Below are 14,390 nucleotides of genomic sequence, written 5' to 3'. Positions count from 1 at the left end.
TTATTTTTTGATCTGATTTATTTTGTCCAGAAATCGTGTACAGCTTGCAGAGATCATATATATATATATATTGTTTCCTTATTTATTTAAGGAAACTGGGTTTAAAAAACTGTCCAGGTTCAATGAATCTGTTTGAACAGATTGCCAGTCTGTTTGAACAGATTCTGACTTTCCTGTTTTGGAAGATTTTCCATTTATTGGCTGATTGGTTTCTGATTTGGTTTCCACGACCTAAAGGGATTCTAAAGGGTATATAATCATTATTAGGTCGTTGGTTTTTGATTATCTCTCTTGGTGTATTATTTTCCAAATATTTTTCAAGTTTTAAAGAGACTTTTTATTATGTGAAGAACTTAAGTCCAGCAAGTTCTTAGTGGTTTATTACAGTGTACTTCTGTATTATTTTCTCTGTGTTAATTGTGCAGGTTGAACACACTTGGACATTGGTCATCAAGCTTCGGGAGAAGTCTTGTTCGTGAGTCACTTTTCGGGAGGAAAAGTGCAAGTGTTATGATTTGAAGGGAGTTCAAGATCTTAGCACTTCAGAAATTTGATTAGGATTTTAGATTACAACAGTTGCGACAAATTCAATAGGGAGTCTTTATTTGTATAAGTCAATTTGGTTTTGTAATCGTTTAGATATTCTTCTAATAAATTTCATTCTCTAGGCGTGGCCTCGTGGACTAGTAGCAATCTGCAAAGATTGCTGATACCACGTAAAAATTCGTGTGTTCTTTACTTTATGTTCGTTTTTATCTTCTGGTCACAAACTGTTTAAACATATCTGGTTTCTGTTCAAACAGTCTTTGGGTCTATTTAAACATTTCTGTAACAGTTCAACAATTAATTATTTAATTTGAATAATTAAGTTGGTAATCATAAAAAATGGAATTTCAATTGGTATCAAAGCGGTTCACTAAACTCTTAGTGAGATCTTGTGGTTATTTTCCGTTTGATTTGTTTTGTGTGAAATGTCTTTCTTTGCAGAAGGTAGTTCGGTGTCTCGACCTCCATTGCTAAATGACTCAAACTATCTATATTGGAAAGTTAGGATGAGAGCTTTCATAAAAGCTCAAGATGAAAAAGCATGGAGAGAAATTTTGTCTGGATGGTCACCTCCTACTGAAAAAGGTGAAGATGGAAGCACAATTGTAAAATCTGAACTTATTTGGGATACAGAAGAAGAAAAATTATCCAGCTATAATAATAAAGCTCTTCACGCCATATTGAATGGTGTTGGAGAAAGTTTTATAAAACTTGTTTCCACATGTGTCTCGGCTAAAGATGCTTGGACAATTCTTCAAACTCAGTTTGAAGGAACTGTAGATGTTAAAAGGTCTAGATTTATTATGATACAAACTAGGTTTGATGACCTTAGAATGTCTGATTCTGAAACACTATCTGAATTTTATGAGAGATTATCTGATATTTCTAATGAGTATTTTGCACTTGGTGAGAAACTTGATGATTCTGTTCTTGTTAGAAAAATTGTTCGAGTTCTTCCTGACAGGTTCAATGTTAAGCTCACTGCTATGGAAGAGGCAAAAAACTTCAGTACTATGAAGGTAGAAGAATTGATGGGGTCACTTCGTACCTTTGAGTTAAATCAAAAGATTCGTAAAAAAGACAAGCCAAGTGCTTCCAAAGAAAAGGAGAAAACCATAGCTTTCAAGAGCACTGAAAAGGAAGTCTCAGATGATGAAGATGGTGATAATGAAATGGCAATGCTTGTAAATAATTTTCGAAAATATATGAATAAGATAGGAAACAAGAAATTCAATGGCAAGATGTCAAAAGGTAATCCTTCTTCTCTTAAACCTTTTCAAACTAATAAAAAGGGTATTCAGTGCAGGGAATGTGAGGGATTTGGTCACATCTAGTCTGAGTGTGCAAGCACTTTGAAAAAGAACAAAAAAAGTATGATTGCTACTTGGAGTGATAATGACTTTGAAAGTAGTGAAGATGAGGAAGGTAATGTCGCTCTCACTTCTATTTTACCTGTTTCTAAATCTGAAAATGAAAAAATTGTTTGCTTGAATAATATTTCAAAAGATGAAGAAAATTCTAATAGTGATGAATCTGAATTGAATGATGAGTTCTTGAGTGAATCTTACAAAAATATGTATGGTTCATGGGTGAAAGTGTGTTATGAAAATCGGTCATTGGTAAGCAAAAATAAATATTTATCCTTTGAAATTAAACAACTTACTGATTTAAATGAAAAATTTGACAAAGAAATAATTTCAAAAAATGTTGAAATTAATAAGTTGTCTAAAGATTTGGATACTCTTGAGAAAAATGTTAGAATGCTTAACCCCGGTTCAACTGTTTTTGAGAATATACAGAATTCAGGTCAAAGAAGTCATGTGGGACTTGGTGCTTCAAGTTCTCAAAAATCAAAGAAAACTGTCTTTATCTCGGCTGGGATGCTATCGTCTGATGTTCCTGTGTCATCCTCACTGAAATCTGTTGTATCCGGTACTCGGATTGTTCCAACAGAAAGGACACAGTCAACAGGTAAATCCAATGGTAAGTTCGAAAAATTCATTCCAATCTGTCATTTTTGTGGTAGGAAGGGTCATATTCGTCCTAAGTGTTTTACTCTTATGAATTTTGCCAAAAATGAATATTTTAAAAAATTCAATTATTTTGATAATTTCAAAAGAGTAAAAAAGGAAAATGTTCAATCAAAGAAAATATGGATCAAAAAGAATAATTGTTTTGCTGGTTTTACTGGTGAATATGATAGATCTGCTTCTTCATATTTTTGACAGTGGTTGTTCAAGACATATGACAAGTGACAAGTTTATTCTTACAGACATAAAACCTATGCATTGTGGGTCTGTTACTTTTGGCAATGGAATTGAAGGTAATGTTCTTGGTATGGGTACTCTTAACTTTGAAGGGTTGCCTAGAATCAAAAGAGTGTTACTTGTGGAAGGTCTTAAAGCTAATCTTCGAAGCATAAGTCAAATTTGTGATCAAGGTTATACTGTTAACTTTGATAAAGAGAATTGTTTTGTTTTAAACAAGAATGGTGAGAATGTTCTTGAAGGTTATAGATCTAATGACAATTGATACACTCTTCTGCCATCTATTATGTGTCAATCTGTTGTGAGTAATAACACTGATATGTGGCATGCTAAACTTGCTCACATAAATTTCAAAACCTTGAAAAAATTGTCACATGCAAGGAGTGTTCGTGGTTTACCTAAGCTAGGTAAAGAATCTGATGGTAAGTGCAAGAGTTGTCAACTTGGTAAGTAATTAAAAATTACACATAAAAGTGTTTCTGACATAAACACTTCGAAAGTTTTAGAATTGCTTCACATGGATCTTATGGGTCCAATTCAAATTGAAATTTTAAATGGGAAAAGGTATATTTTTGTTTGTGTGGATGATTTTTCTAGATATACTTGGGTGGATTTCTTGAAAGAAAAATCTGACACTTTTGATGCCTTTAAAACTCTTTGCTTGAAATTAAAAGTTGAAAAAGATTGCAACATTGGAAAAATTGTTCGTATAAGAAGTGATCATGGTAAAGAATTTGAGAATCCTGTCTATGATGATTTTTGTAAGTCTGCAGGTATCTCTCATGAGTTTTCAGCTCCCAAAACTCCTCAACAGAATGGAGTTGTAGAAAGGAAAAACCGCACTCTTCAAGAGATGGCTAGAGTGATGCTAAACAACAAAAAATTGACCAAACGGTTATGGGCAGAAGCAATTAACACTGCTTGCTATATCATAAATCGTGTTTTTCTTCGTCTAGGTACATCTAAAACATCTTATGAAATTTGGAAAGGTAAGAAACCAAGTGTGGCTTACTTTCATGTTTTTGGATGTGTTTGTTACATTTTGAGAGATAGAGAAAATCTTGGTAAATTTGATGCTAAGAGTGATGAAGGTGTTTTTATAGGATACTCCACTAACAGTAGGGCTTATCGTGCGTATAACATGTGAACCCAAACTGTAATGGAGTCGGCTAACGTTGTTATTGATGATTCCAGGGATTTTTCTGAGTTTTCTAATGAGGAAGAAATTGAAAGGTTTATTGATGAACCTACTGAAAAACACGAAGAAGCTTGTGTCAGTGATACTACTGTTGCAACGTCTGGTCCATCTGCTCCAACAGATCGCAAATCCGATAAAACAGATTTTGGATAGATAGAAAAGAAATTTCCAGATATTATTTTGGATGAAGTCCAAAAGGAACCATCAACCAGAGTTAAGTTAAATCATCCAACAGATTTAATACTTGGAAATCCAAAAGACAGTATGGTAACACGAAGAAGGTTTAGTAATGTTGTTCAATTTGTTTGTTTCTTATCTCTAATTGAGCCTAAAAATGTGAAAGAAGCTTTAACTAATGAAAATTAGATTAAAGCTATGCAGGAGGAATTGGAACAATTTTTTAGAAACAAAGTGTGGATCCTTGTGCCAAGTCCGTTGCATACCAATATTATTGGCACAAAATGGATTTTCAAGAATAAATCTGATGAATTTGGTACAATTGTGCGAAATAAAGCAAGATTAGTGGCACAAGGGTACACACAAGTGGAAGGAATAGACTTTGATGAAACATTTGCACCTGTTGCAAGACTTGAATCAATTAGATTATTATTGTCTATTGCTTGCTTGATTGGTTTCAGGTTGTTCCAAATGGATGTCAAATCGCATTTCTCAATGGGATCTTGAATGAAGAGGTATATGTTGAACAACCCAAAGGGTTTGAAGATCCCCATGCACCTGATCATGTTTACAAATTGGAGAAAGCTCTATATGGTTTGAAGCAAGCCCCTCGGGCTTGGTATGAGAGACTCACTCAATTTCTTATTTCTCATGGATACAAAAGAGGTGGAGTAGATAAAACTTTGTTTATCAAAAATATTAAATCTAACACAATCATTGCTTAGATTTATGTTGATGATATTGTGTTTGGATCCACTTCTGACAATGAGGTGCAGGTATTTGTGAAACAAATGAAAGAGGAATTTGAAATGAGCATGGTGGGAGAATTGAATTATTTCTTAGGTTTGCAAGTCAAGCAGTTAGATGAAGGCACGTTTGTTTCTCAAAGCAAATATGCTAAGAATCTGGTCAAAAAGTTTGGACTTGAAAGTTCAAAGATTGCCAAAACACCAATGGGAACGACTGTGAAGCTATCCAAAGATGAAAATGGTGTCAAAGTTGATCCTACATTGTATAAGAGCATGATTGGTAGTCTTCTTTATCTCACTGCTAGTCGACCTGATTTAAGTTATAGTGTTGGTGTGTGTGCCAGGTACCAAGGAAATCCCATGGAGTCTCATGTTACAACTGTCAAAAGAATCATTCGATATGTTCATGGGACTGTTGATTATGGTATTTGGTATTCAAAAGAAACTAACCCTAATCTAGTGTGCTTTAGTGATGCTGATTGGGCAGGTAACACTGATGACAGAAAAAGCACTAGTGGAGGATGTTCTTCTTGGGAAATAATCTAGTCTCTTGGCACAGCAAGAAACATAATTCTATTTCTCTCTCAATAGCTGAGGCCGAATACATTGCAGCAGGAAGTTGTTGTGGACAACTTTTGTGGATGAAGCAAATGATGATGGATTATGGGTTTGATCTTGACACTTTAACTATTTTTTGTGATAATACAAGTGCAATTAATATTTCAAAAAATCATGTGCATCATTCCCGTACTAAACATATTGATATTCGTCATCATTTCATAAGAGAATTAGTTGAAAATAAAGTTCTTGTCTTGGAATATATTGAAACACATAAACAAATTGCTGATATTTTCACTAAAGCTCTTGATTCGGTTCGCTTTGATTTCCTCCGAAAATCTTTGGGGGTTTGTTCTCTTTAAATTTTCTTGTTATGGTGTTGTCCGCTTGATCAAATGTGTGTTATTTAAAGTTAAGAAAATTGTCAATCAATTTGAAAATTTTGTTGTGTGTCAAGCTGGATAATCTGACTTGTGTTTATGAGCTTTTGGTTGTATATTCTTGAGAGAAATTTAATCAATTCCTCCTAGGCATATTCGAGTAAATTAATCAATGTTTAATGTTTGAGCTTCCTTTTGTGTAGCATTGTTTCAAGCTCCTGTGAAAGAATAGAGCTACCTACATCAGTTTGTGAAAGCCATCTTTTGAGTAAGTTGGAACTTTGTAATTCAGAGTTATGAAGAGGATACGCTACCATAGAAAAGGGCTACCACTGGTGTAGTGTGACAGCGTCTTCATGGGTTACAATTATTTTAATTTCGAAAAAGACTTATTTGTCATTGGGCAATGTTCCCTTGCATACACTGTCACACACTTATGCTTGAAACAATGCAAGAAAAATTGTACACAGTTAATAAAAAATAAAAAATGTGTGTAAGACTCATACATATTGATTGATTCACTTAAGAATATGTGCTTGTGACTGAATTGTGGCTTATTTCTCTCGAATGTTCTTTCTAATTTTTTATTTTCACAAGTGTTCTTATCCATGGTATACACTAACACTTATTTTCATTTGCTTGATTTTTTTCTTATCAGGATAACTCACATTGATCAAAGCAGAATTTTTTGGTTGAGTTTTATTTTTGTGCATATATATAAAATGAAAATAAAAAAATAATAAAAAAAATTTTGACAAGGAAATTCATGGTGGACCGAATCATTGTGGTAATTATGTGAAATTATGCCTTTAATTTGTGTGATTTACTATATTCTTTGTCTCCAAGGAATTTATTTTGTCATTTTTCTTAATTTGGGATACCATGATTTGTATCTTTATTGTTTTGTACCTTCTTTAGAATTGTTTTTTTTTTTTTAAAAAGGGGGAAAATGTCAATAGGCAGATCGTGTGGGGTTAATTTTTTCTGGTTACTTTTTTTTTGGATTGGGATTTTATAAATATTATATTTTTATAAAATAAAATTTTAAAAAAAAGGGTAAGTTGTATGAAGATCATGTGTATTAAAGGATGTTTCCTTTTATTGTTTAATTAATATTTTTTTTTAAAAAGGAAACCTTTTTTGTCGTGGGTGTCCAAATTGGGTAAGTATTGTATTTAAAAAGCTTGCCTGTAATATCCGTTTTCCCGCAAGGCCAATTTCGTAATTTTCCCATTGTGTGTATCCTTGTCATTTTTTTTTCTTTTCCTTTGATGGATTATTGGATATGTATGACTTCCAATGGAAATAAAATTCATGGTTTCTCATGTTTGAGTTTTTGTGGAATCACAACATGAGAATAATGTCAAGTGAATAAATAATGGCTCGGGTTAAGTTATTTATTTATTTAAAAATTATAATAGTAATTATTATTATTATTATGAGCATAATAGTAATAATAATATGCTTGAAATTATTTTATCTTATTATGTGTAATTTTTGGTTTGCCATAATATTAAATATTAGAATTTGCGAAAAGACCATAATACCCTCAAGTTTGGGATTGGTTTAAGGGGCATTTTAGAGACTTTATTTCTTCTGTTTTAACATGATTAAATATTCATAAAATTGGTTAAATTTTTGAAATTTAACTGATAATATCAGTTGTGGAACTTAGTCAATTTATTTTATTCTTTTAAAGAAAAAAAAAATTCCTTGAAAAGAGGATTTTACCACTTCAAACACTAACTTATTTTTTTAAACCTATTCTAAAACGTGTTACCATGATAATCTGATGGAGAAATTGTGGGAATATTGAGGGAATCAAAGGATTGAAGAGAGAGTGTTATTATCGTTTTTTTTTTTAAAAGAGAAGAAATTTTTGAGTTCTTGCACTTGGGAAAAATCTGGGCAGTAATGAACATTGTAGAATCATTCTAGGGGAGGAAATAAACATTTTGAGTGTGAGAAATACATTTATAAAGCCTCGGATTGTGATTCACCATTTTTATCCAAGAAAATGCATATTCTTGGATAATTTTGGATTTAAGTGTGTTCAAGAGTGTATGGTGTGCGTGGTTGGTGATAAACAAGCTTAGGGGACTCCAATAATCAGTTTTGACGTGAAGAAAGAGGCTGAAATGGTCTAGAGCAAGAAAAACTAATTTTGAGCTCCATTTTTGGCGGTACACCGGACTTGGAGAAGAAGACTTCAGAACAAGGGGTTACGGACATCTTTTTGGGCTGGGGTCTATTGTTTTGAAGTTCTGGACATAAGGAGATCATTTTCCAAGCAAGAGAAGGGTTGGAAAGCAGCAAAACTCAGCCATAGAGTCGCCGTCGCCGGAGAAGAAGACAAAACCGGCAATATTTCCGATAAACCCGATCTGGGTGTTTACTGAGGTGTTTTTTTTTGTTTTTCAATCTTAAAAATTAGTACATTAATTTTAGAGCATTTTCCAACTGGTTTCATATTTTTCTGATTTTTCTTTGAATTATTATGATTTATTGAAGTTTAAATAAAGATTAATTATGAAAAATATTTTTATTATTCAGAAAAATATGATTTTATGTTTCAATGATATCTGTATTATTTAGAATGGCTTTGTATGTTTAGATTTAATTTTTGATCGTATTTTATAATTTTCTTCAATTATTTGCTTTTAAATATGTGATTTAAGAAAATAAATGTGAAAAATTATTTAAAGTATTCTAAAAATTCTGAGAAATTTTTTATATGTTTAGAATGAGATTCTAAGGCTCTCTGTAATTTTATTTCGAATTTGTATCATTTATGTAATTTTCATGATTTATTTGGCTTATGTTATATTTTAAATATAAAAAAATATTAATGCTACTGTTCTGAACCCTAGGTAATTTTTTGTGTGTTACTGTAGGGTGTAGAAACTGATCTGTATAGTTAGATTATATTTGTAATCAGTTATAAATTTTTCTTTAATTAATTAGTTTTTCTATAAAATTAATTAAGAAAAATAGTTATTTTGCCCAGAAAATTCTAAAATAATTTTTATAAGTTTATTTTGGATTTTTAAACAGTTCTGTATGTTAGTTTGAATTTTGGGCTGGTTGTGTATTTATTTCTATTATTTGGGTTTCATTTGAGAAATTGAGGAAAAATAATTTATAAATGTTAAAAATTAATTTTCTGGTCTTATATAAGAATTTGCTGATTATTTAGGGTTTTGGAAAAGTTATTTATTAAATTTTGTTGTCATATGATCATTTTTATAAAATTATTGAGTCTTTAATGTAATTATGATATTAAAGGGTATTTTGGTAATTTTCACATAAAAAGTATTTATATGAATTCATGCGATATGTTAGAAACATCATTGTTTGTGTATGTGACATGATGGTTTGAACATTTTGTGGAAATTGTTTTAATTTACGTGTCATGCATGTTAAAATGACATAGTTAAATTATTTCGATAATTAAGGTTTCGAAATAAAACCTTAACGCCTATTTTATTTTTCCTAAATTTTCGCTGTGTAATTGGACGTCTAGGAGCTAGCGGTCATCGAGGTGACGCAGCGAGTGGTTCGAGACACGTTAGCGGAAAACGCACTGTTTAAGGTAAGAAGAGTGGACATCTGCGCACAGGGTGTACGTTATGCGTGCGACCTTGTTTTCTTATTTGTTTAATTATATAATTATTTTGTGACTTTAATTGTTGCATTAGGTTGACTAGCATGAGGATAGTGCTAGAGATTTTAGTTAGTAGACATGCTAAGAGGATAGAGTAGGCGTGCTACTAGATTTTAGCTGCATGTGTGAGTATAGCACTTGCAGGAATTATCTTGGGTGTGTATAACTCAGGATAATAGGATGCCACCACGGAACTGCCGAGTGTGAGTACAGCGCAGGCAGGGCAACGATGTCTCAAGGGAACGGCCGAGTGTGAGTACAGCGCAGGCTAGACGAGTAGCCACCGTGGGAATGCCGAGTGTGAGTACAGCGTAGGCAAGGCAGATTACATTTCATGTCCGATCAACATGACTTGTTAGTATTTATGTGTGTGAGTGTAACTCACATTATGTTAGTGTGATATGGTGTTTATATATCACACGATGATTATTGTGCTTATGATGTTTATTTATGTTTAGTTGAAAGTTTATGTTTCTTGGTTTGGGGAGTTATGTCCTACATAGCTCTTCTTACTAGGCGTTAGCACACGGGTACTCTGTGTGCAGGTAAAGGCAAAGCAAAGCAGTGAGTGGTGCGGGCTCGAGGCATGGACGAAACATGTTAGAGGCTGGGCTCCAGTTATTTTATGTTTTTAGAAATAAATGTTATGTTTTTAAATTTTCAGACTTGAATGGTTATTTTCTTTATGTTTTGTTATTAAACCTAGCGTCCAACATTTTTATTTTTAAATAATGAGATCTCATTGTCTGCTTAAATTTTAAATAAATATGTTCTCTTAGTGTCTTAAAGTATTTATTGTTTATTATTTTTAAATGGACTCCCTAAGTAACGTCTCGGGAAATCGGGGCGTTACATTGCCATTACCCTATTTCTTCTCACCCACGATCTCACTAAGTCACTTCTTCTTCTTCTAATTTTTTCTCTCATTTTGTTGTAAGTGCTTTCTGTTTTTCAGAGAAGAAACAATGGTGAGAACTCATGGTGCTTCCTCTAAGAAGATCCCTACTTCTCAATCCCGAAAGGTGCCCTCTCCATCGCCACCTCCATCTGTCTCAACGGTGGCTCCATCTGTTCCAGCACCTGCCCCATCTGTTGGAAAGACTTACAAATCCAAGGCACGCAAGAAGGTGTTCTCTCTCTCTCATGAACACCCCATGGTGTTTCCAGATATCTCAGCTGACATTGTCGATGTTGCACCACCATCTGAAGTGGTGGTGCCCTCTCGAGCCAAAGACCCATCTCCTCTTCCGATTGATTCTTCTCTGCCGGCTAGGGCAAAATCAAAATCTGTTTCATCTTCTTCCAAAGCTGTTGCTGCTGCGTTGGTCAAATTGCCCTTGAAGTCGAGCCAGTCCAAGAAAAATTCTGTGACTCCCAAAAGGAAATTGGGGTTGGACACGTCTTCTTCCCCCTTGACTGCTGCCAAGAAAAGATTGAAGGCTCATCCCCCATCTCTGTCTTCCTCCGAATCTGACCCTGAGGAAGAAAAGTCGGAATCTGAAGCAACCCGTGATACCACATTGTCTGATGAAATGGTTCCTGACAATGCAGAATCAGAGGCTGAGTTTGATGAGCCAGAAAAAGAAGACATTGTCCCCTCTGAACAAGAAGTCGAATCTGACTCAGAACCAATTGCAACTCCTTTGTCATCCAAGGCTAAAGGAAAGAGGCCAACTTCTGATCATTCACCTTCTCCTAAACGTTCAGGTGTAAATTTCAAACCTTATTCTTCAACTTTTTGTTATAATGATAATGCTCGTGATATGGTTCTCTATGCTCAAAGGAAATTTATCATTGAGAGAAATTATGTCTTGAGTGATCATCGGCCTTATGGTGTGCTAACAATGCTTCAAGATCGAAAATGGACAGGTTCTTTGGTTAAATTTACTGGTTTTGTGGATAGAATAGTCAAGGAATTCTATGCCAATCTTACTAATGAAATTATAGAACCTAAATCTTCTCTGTATAATAAAGTGTTTGTTAGGGGCCATTGGTTCTCTTTTTCTCCTCAAGACATTGCCCTTGCTTTGCATCTTCCCCTTGATGTCGAGGATGATGATGATGTTGCCTCTCTTGACAAGGATACGGTTATCACTGAATTGGTAGGGCAAAAAATGGTATGGCCATCTAATACAGTCATCTCGGTCTCTAATCTCACCTACACTTATGTTGTCCTCCATAAGTTTGCCACAACGAATTGGAAGCCCACTTCTCACACTGCCACTATCTCTTTTGATATGGCTTCATTTTTGTACAAGGTGGGGACCGGTCTTGGTATAAATTTGGCTTTGGTTATTCATGATCAAATCATTGGGTTTCACAAAGGTAATAGGAAAAACTTGAATCTTCCTTTTCCTAAAGTTATTTATAAAGTGTTGAGTATGTAGAAAAAAGATCTCCAGCGTGATCAAGAAGACTTGGTGGCTCCCACTACTGCTGCTTCCTACAAGGCCTCTGCTCCTCCTTCTAAAGCCACTGATGTTCCATCAACCAAGAAAGTCAAGCCCCAATCTCTGAAGTTTTCCTCGGATGACATTCCTCATGCGTCCTCCTCTGTTGCCACAGATTCAGGACTTGTTGCAACAGAAATAGCTGCTGTTAGAGCCTCTGTTGACTCTTTGGCTGCTCGAGTGATGTCCATTGAAGGACTGCAACGTTCTGTGTTGGAGGTTGTTCAATCTCTGTCCAAAGATCCAGTTGTTTAGTTTTATTTTAGTTTTTGTCTATTAAACATTGATACTCTCTTTTGTTTTATGGTCTATGGTTCTTTGGCTTCTTTGAAAGACACAAAGGGGGAGAGTAGATACTTCCAAAAACATGTTTGTTTGTTGTTTTGTTTAACTCTGGACCTTCTTATTTTGAGGGGGAGTTAAGTCTAGTTTCTTTACATGTTTGTTATAAGTTAATGCATATTTTCAGGGGGAGTTCTTTCTCTTTACTTATCACTAACATTTGTGTTGCAGGTTTTTGAATTAATTTTGTCTATCAAATTGCCAAAGGGGGAGATTGTAAAACCTTTATTGGCATATTTGACAATATTGACAAAATTAATTAAAGGAGTATTTTCAAAATGGGTAGTTTCCTGGTTTGTTGTGATATGTCTTTCTATAATCAGATTATTATATATATGTTAATAAAATAAATATATACTTTCCTATAAAAGAATATCTTTTCTTGAAATGGAAATTATTGGTATTTATTTTATTTTTTGATCTGATTTATTTTGTCCAGAAATCGTGTACAACTTGCAGAGATCATATATATATATATTGTTTCCTTATTTATTTAAGGAAACTGGGTTTAAAAAACTGTCCAGATTCAATGAATCTGTTTGAACGGATTGTCAGTCTGTTTGAACAGATTCTGAATTTCCTGTTTTGGAAGATTTTCCATTTATTGGCTGATTGGTTTCTGATTTGGTTTCCACGACCTAAAGGGATTCTAAAGGGTATATAATCATCCTTAGGTCGTTGGTTTTTTATTATCTCTCTTGGTGTATTATTTTCCAAATATTTTTCAAGTTTTAGAGAGACTTTTTATTATGTGAAGAACTTGAGTCCAGCAAGTTCTTAGTGGTTTATTACAGTGCACTTCTGTATTGTTTTCTCTGTGTTAATTGTGCAGGTTGAACACACTTGGACATTGGTCATCAAGCTTCGGGAGAAGTCTTGTTCGTGAGTCACTTTTTGGGAGGAAAAGTGCAAGTGCTATGATTTGAAGGGAGTTCAAGATCTTAGCACTTCAGAAATTTGATTAGGAGTTTAGATTACAACAGTTGCGACAAATTCAAGAGGGAGTCTTTATTTGTATAAGTCAATTTGGTTTTGTAATCGTTTAGATATTCTTCTAATAAATTTCATTCTCTGGGCGTGGCCTCGTGGACTAGTAGCAATCTGTAAAGATTGCTGATACCACGTAAAAATTCGTGTGTTCTTTACTTTATGTTCGTTTTTATCTTCTGGTCACAAACTGTTTAAACATATCTGGTTTCTGTTCAAACAGTCTTTGGGTCTGTTTAAACATTTCTGTAACAGTTCAACAATTAATTATTTAATTTGAATAATTAAGTTGGTAATCATAAAAAACGGAATTTCAGTGTTGTTGTTGGTCTTTACTATTTTTTTTTTTTTAGTTTGCTAGCTACTTTCCCAACTTCTGGCCTTTGTGTTTTAAACTTTAGCTGTTATTTAACTTTTGTGAGTTGTAGTTTCTAAGGACTCTATAGTGAGTTTGTTATTTGGTTTAATTTTTTTAACAATGTTTGAGTTCCCCTGTGTTTGATCGGGCTCATTTGAGTGATGGCTCCATTCTAAGATGTAGCAATACCAATGAAGTTGCTTAAAAAAACACTTGAAAGAGACCGGTGGGAAATTTCTAACTCCCTTTGCTGAACCAAATGGCTATTGTTATCCCCGTTTCCTGCATGGACCCGGGACATTCGTCCGGGCCCTTGGTCAAGGGCTGTTCAGCATGCGGGCCCGGCCCAAGGCCTCTTGGTACGGGAGTGTCCGAGAGGGGTGCGGGCCCAGGGTGCGATTCTGGGCCCATTAGGGGGGTCCGGTATGGTCTTCCAGGACCCGTCATCCGGGACAGTCATCCGGGAGACGTGCAGACCGTTCGAACCCCCCACGACATACGCATCCTGGTCCCGGACCCTGGTACGGTCCGGGCCTGTGGTGAATGAAGAGGGACAAAGGTAAACGAACCCGGATCATATCGTCCCCGGTTGGAGGGGCCAAGCGTCCAGGACCCTGAAGCCGCCCCACTCCGCGTGGGGGTTGTCCCCACTTTTCTCCTGCGGAAAAGGCCACCTCGGGATTGCACGCCGTTGTTTCAGGTCTGCGCTGCCAA

General features: G+C 34.7%; 1 protein-coding gene across 1 annotated transcript; it reads left to right on the top strand.

Moving 5' to 3' along the window:
• The first annotated feature begins 10,504 nt into the window (after nucleotides 1-10,504).
• Nucleotides 10,505-12,244, top strand: LOC133799402 (uncharacterized). The gene is made up of 3 exons (XM_062237422.1): nucleotides 10,505-11,246; nucleotides 11,448-11,830; nucleotides 11,927-12,244. The coding sequence occupies exons 1-3, from the start codon at nucleotides 10,505-10,507 to the stop codon at nucleotides 12,242-12,244; spliced, it is 1,443 nt and encodes a 480-aa protein (XP_062093406.1).
• The last annotated feature ends 2,146 nt before the right edge of the window (nucleotides 12,245-14,390 follow it).

This window comes from Humulus lupulus, chromosome 9 (assembly GCF_963169125.1).
Source record: "Humulus lupulus chromosome 9, drHumLupu1.1, whole genome shotgun sequence".
Classification (NCBI taxonomy): Eukaryota; Viridiplantae; Streptophyta; class Magnoliopsida; order Rosales; family Cannabaceae; genus Humulus; species Humulus lupulus.
Note: the sequence above shows the minus strand (reverse complement) of the source record. Positions and strands in the feature narration are given on the sequence as shown.

Bases quoted from the DNA above. Each gene is read 5' to 3' on its own strand.
- LOC133799402 (XM_062237422.1), top strand. From the start codon at position 10,505: ATGGTGAGAACTCATGGTGCTTCCTCTAAGAAGATCCCTACTTCTCAA. The intron at 11,247-11,447 runs GTGTAAATTTCA...TGGATAGAATAG, and splicing joins ACCTTCTCCTAAACGTTCAG to TCAAGGAATTCTATGCCAAT. The intron at 11,831-11,926 runs GTTATTCATGAT...TTGAGTATGTAG, and splicing joins TTGGTATAAATTTGGCTTTG to AAAAAAGATCTCCAGCGTGA.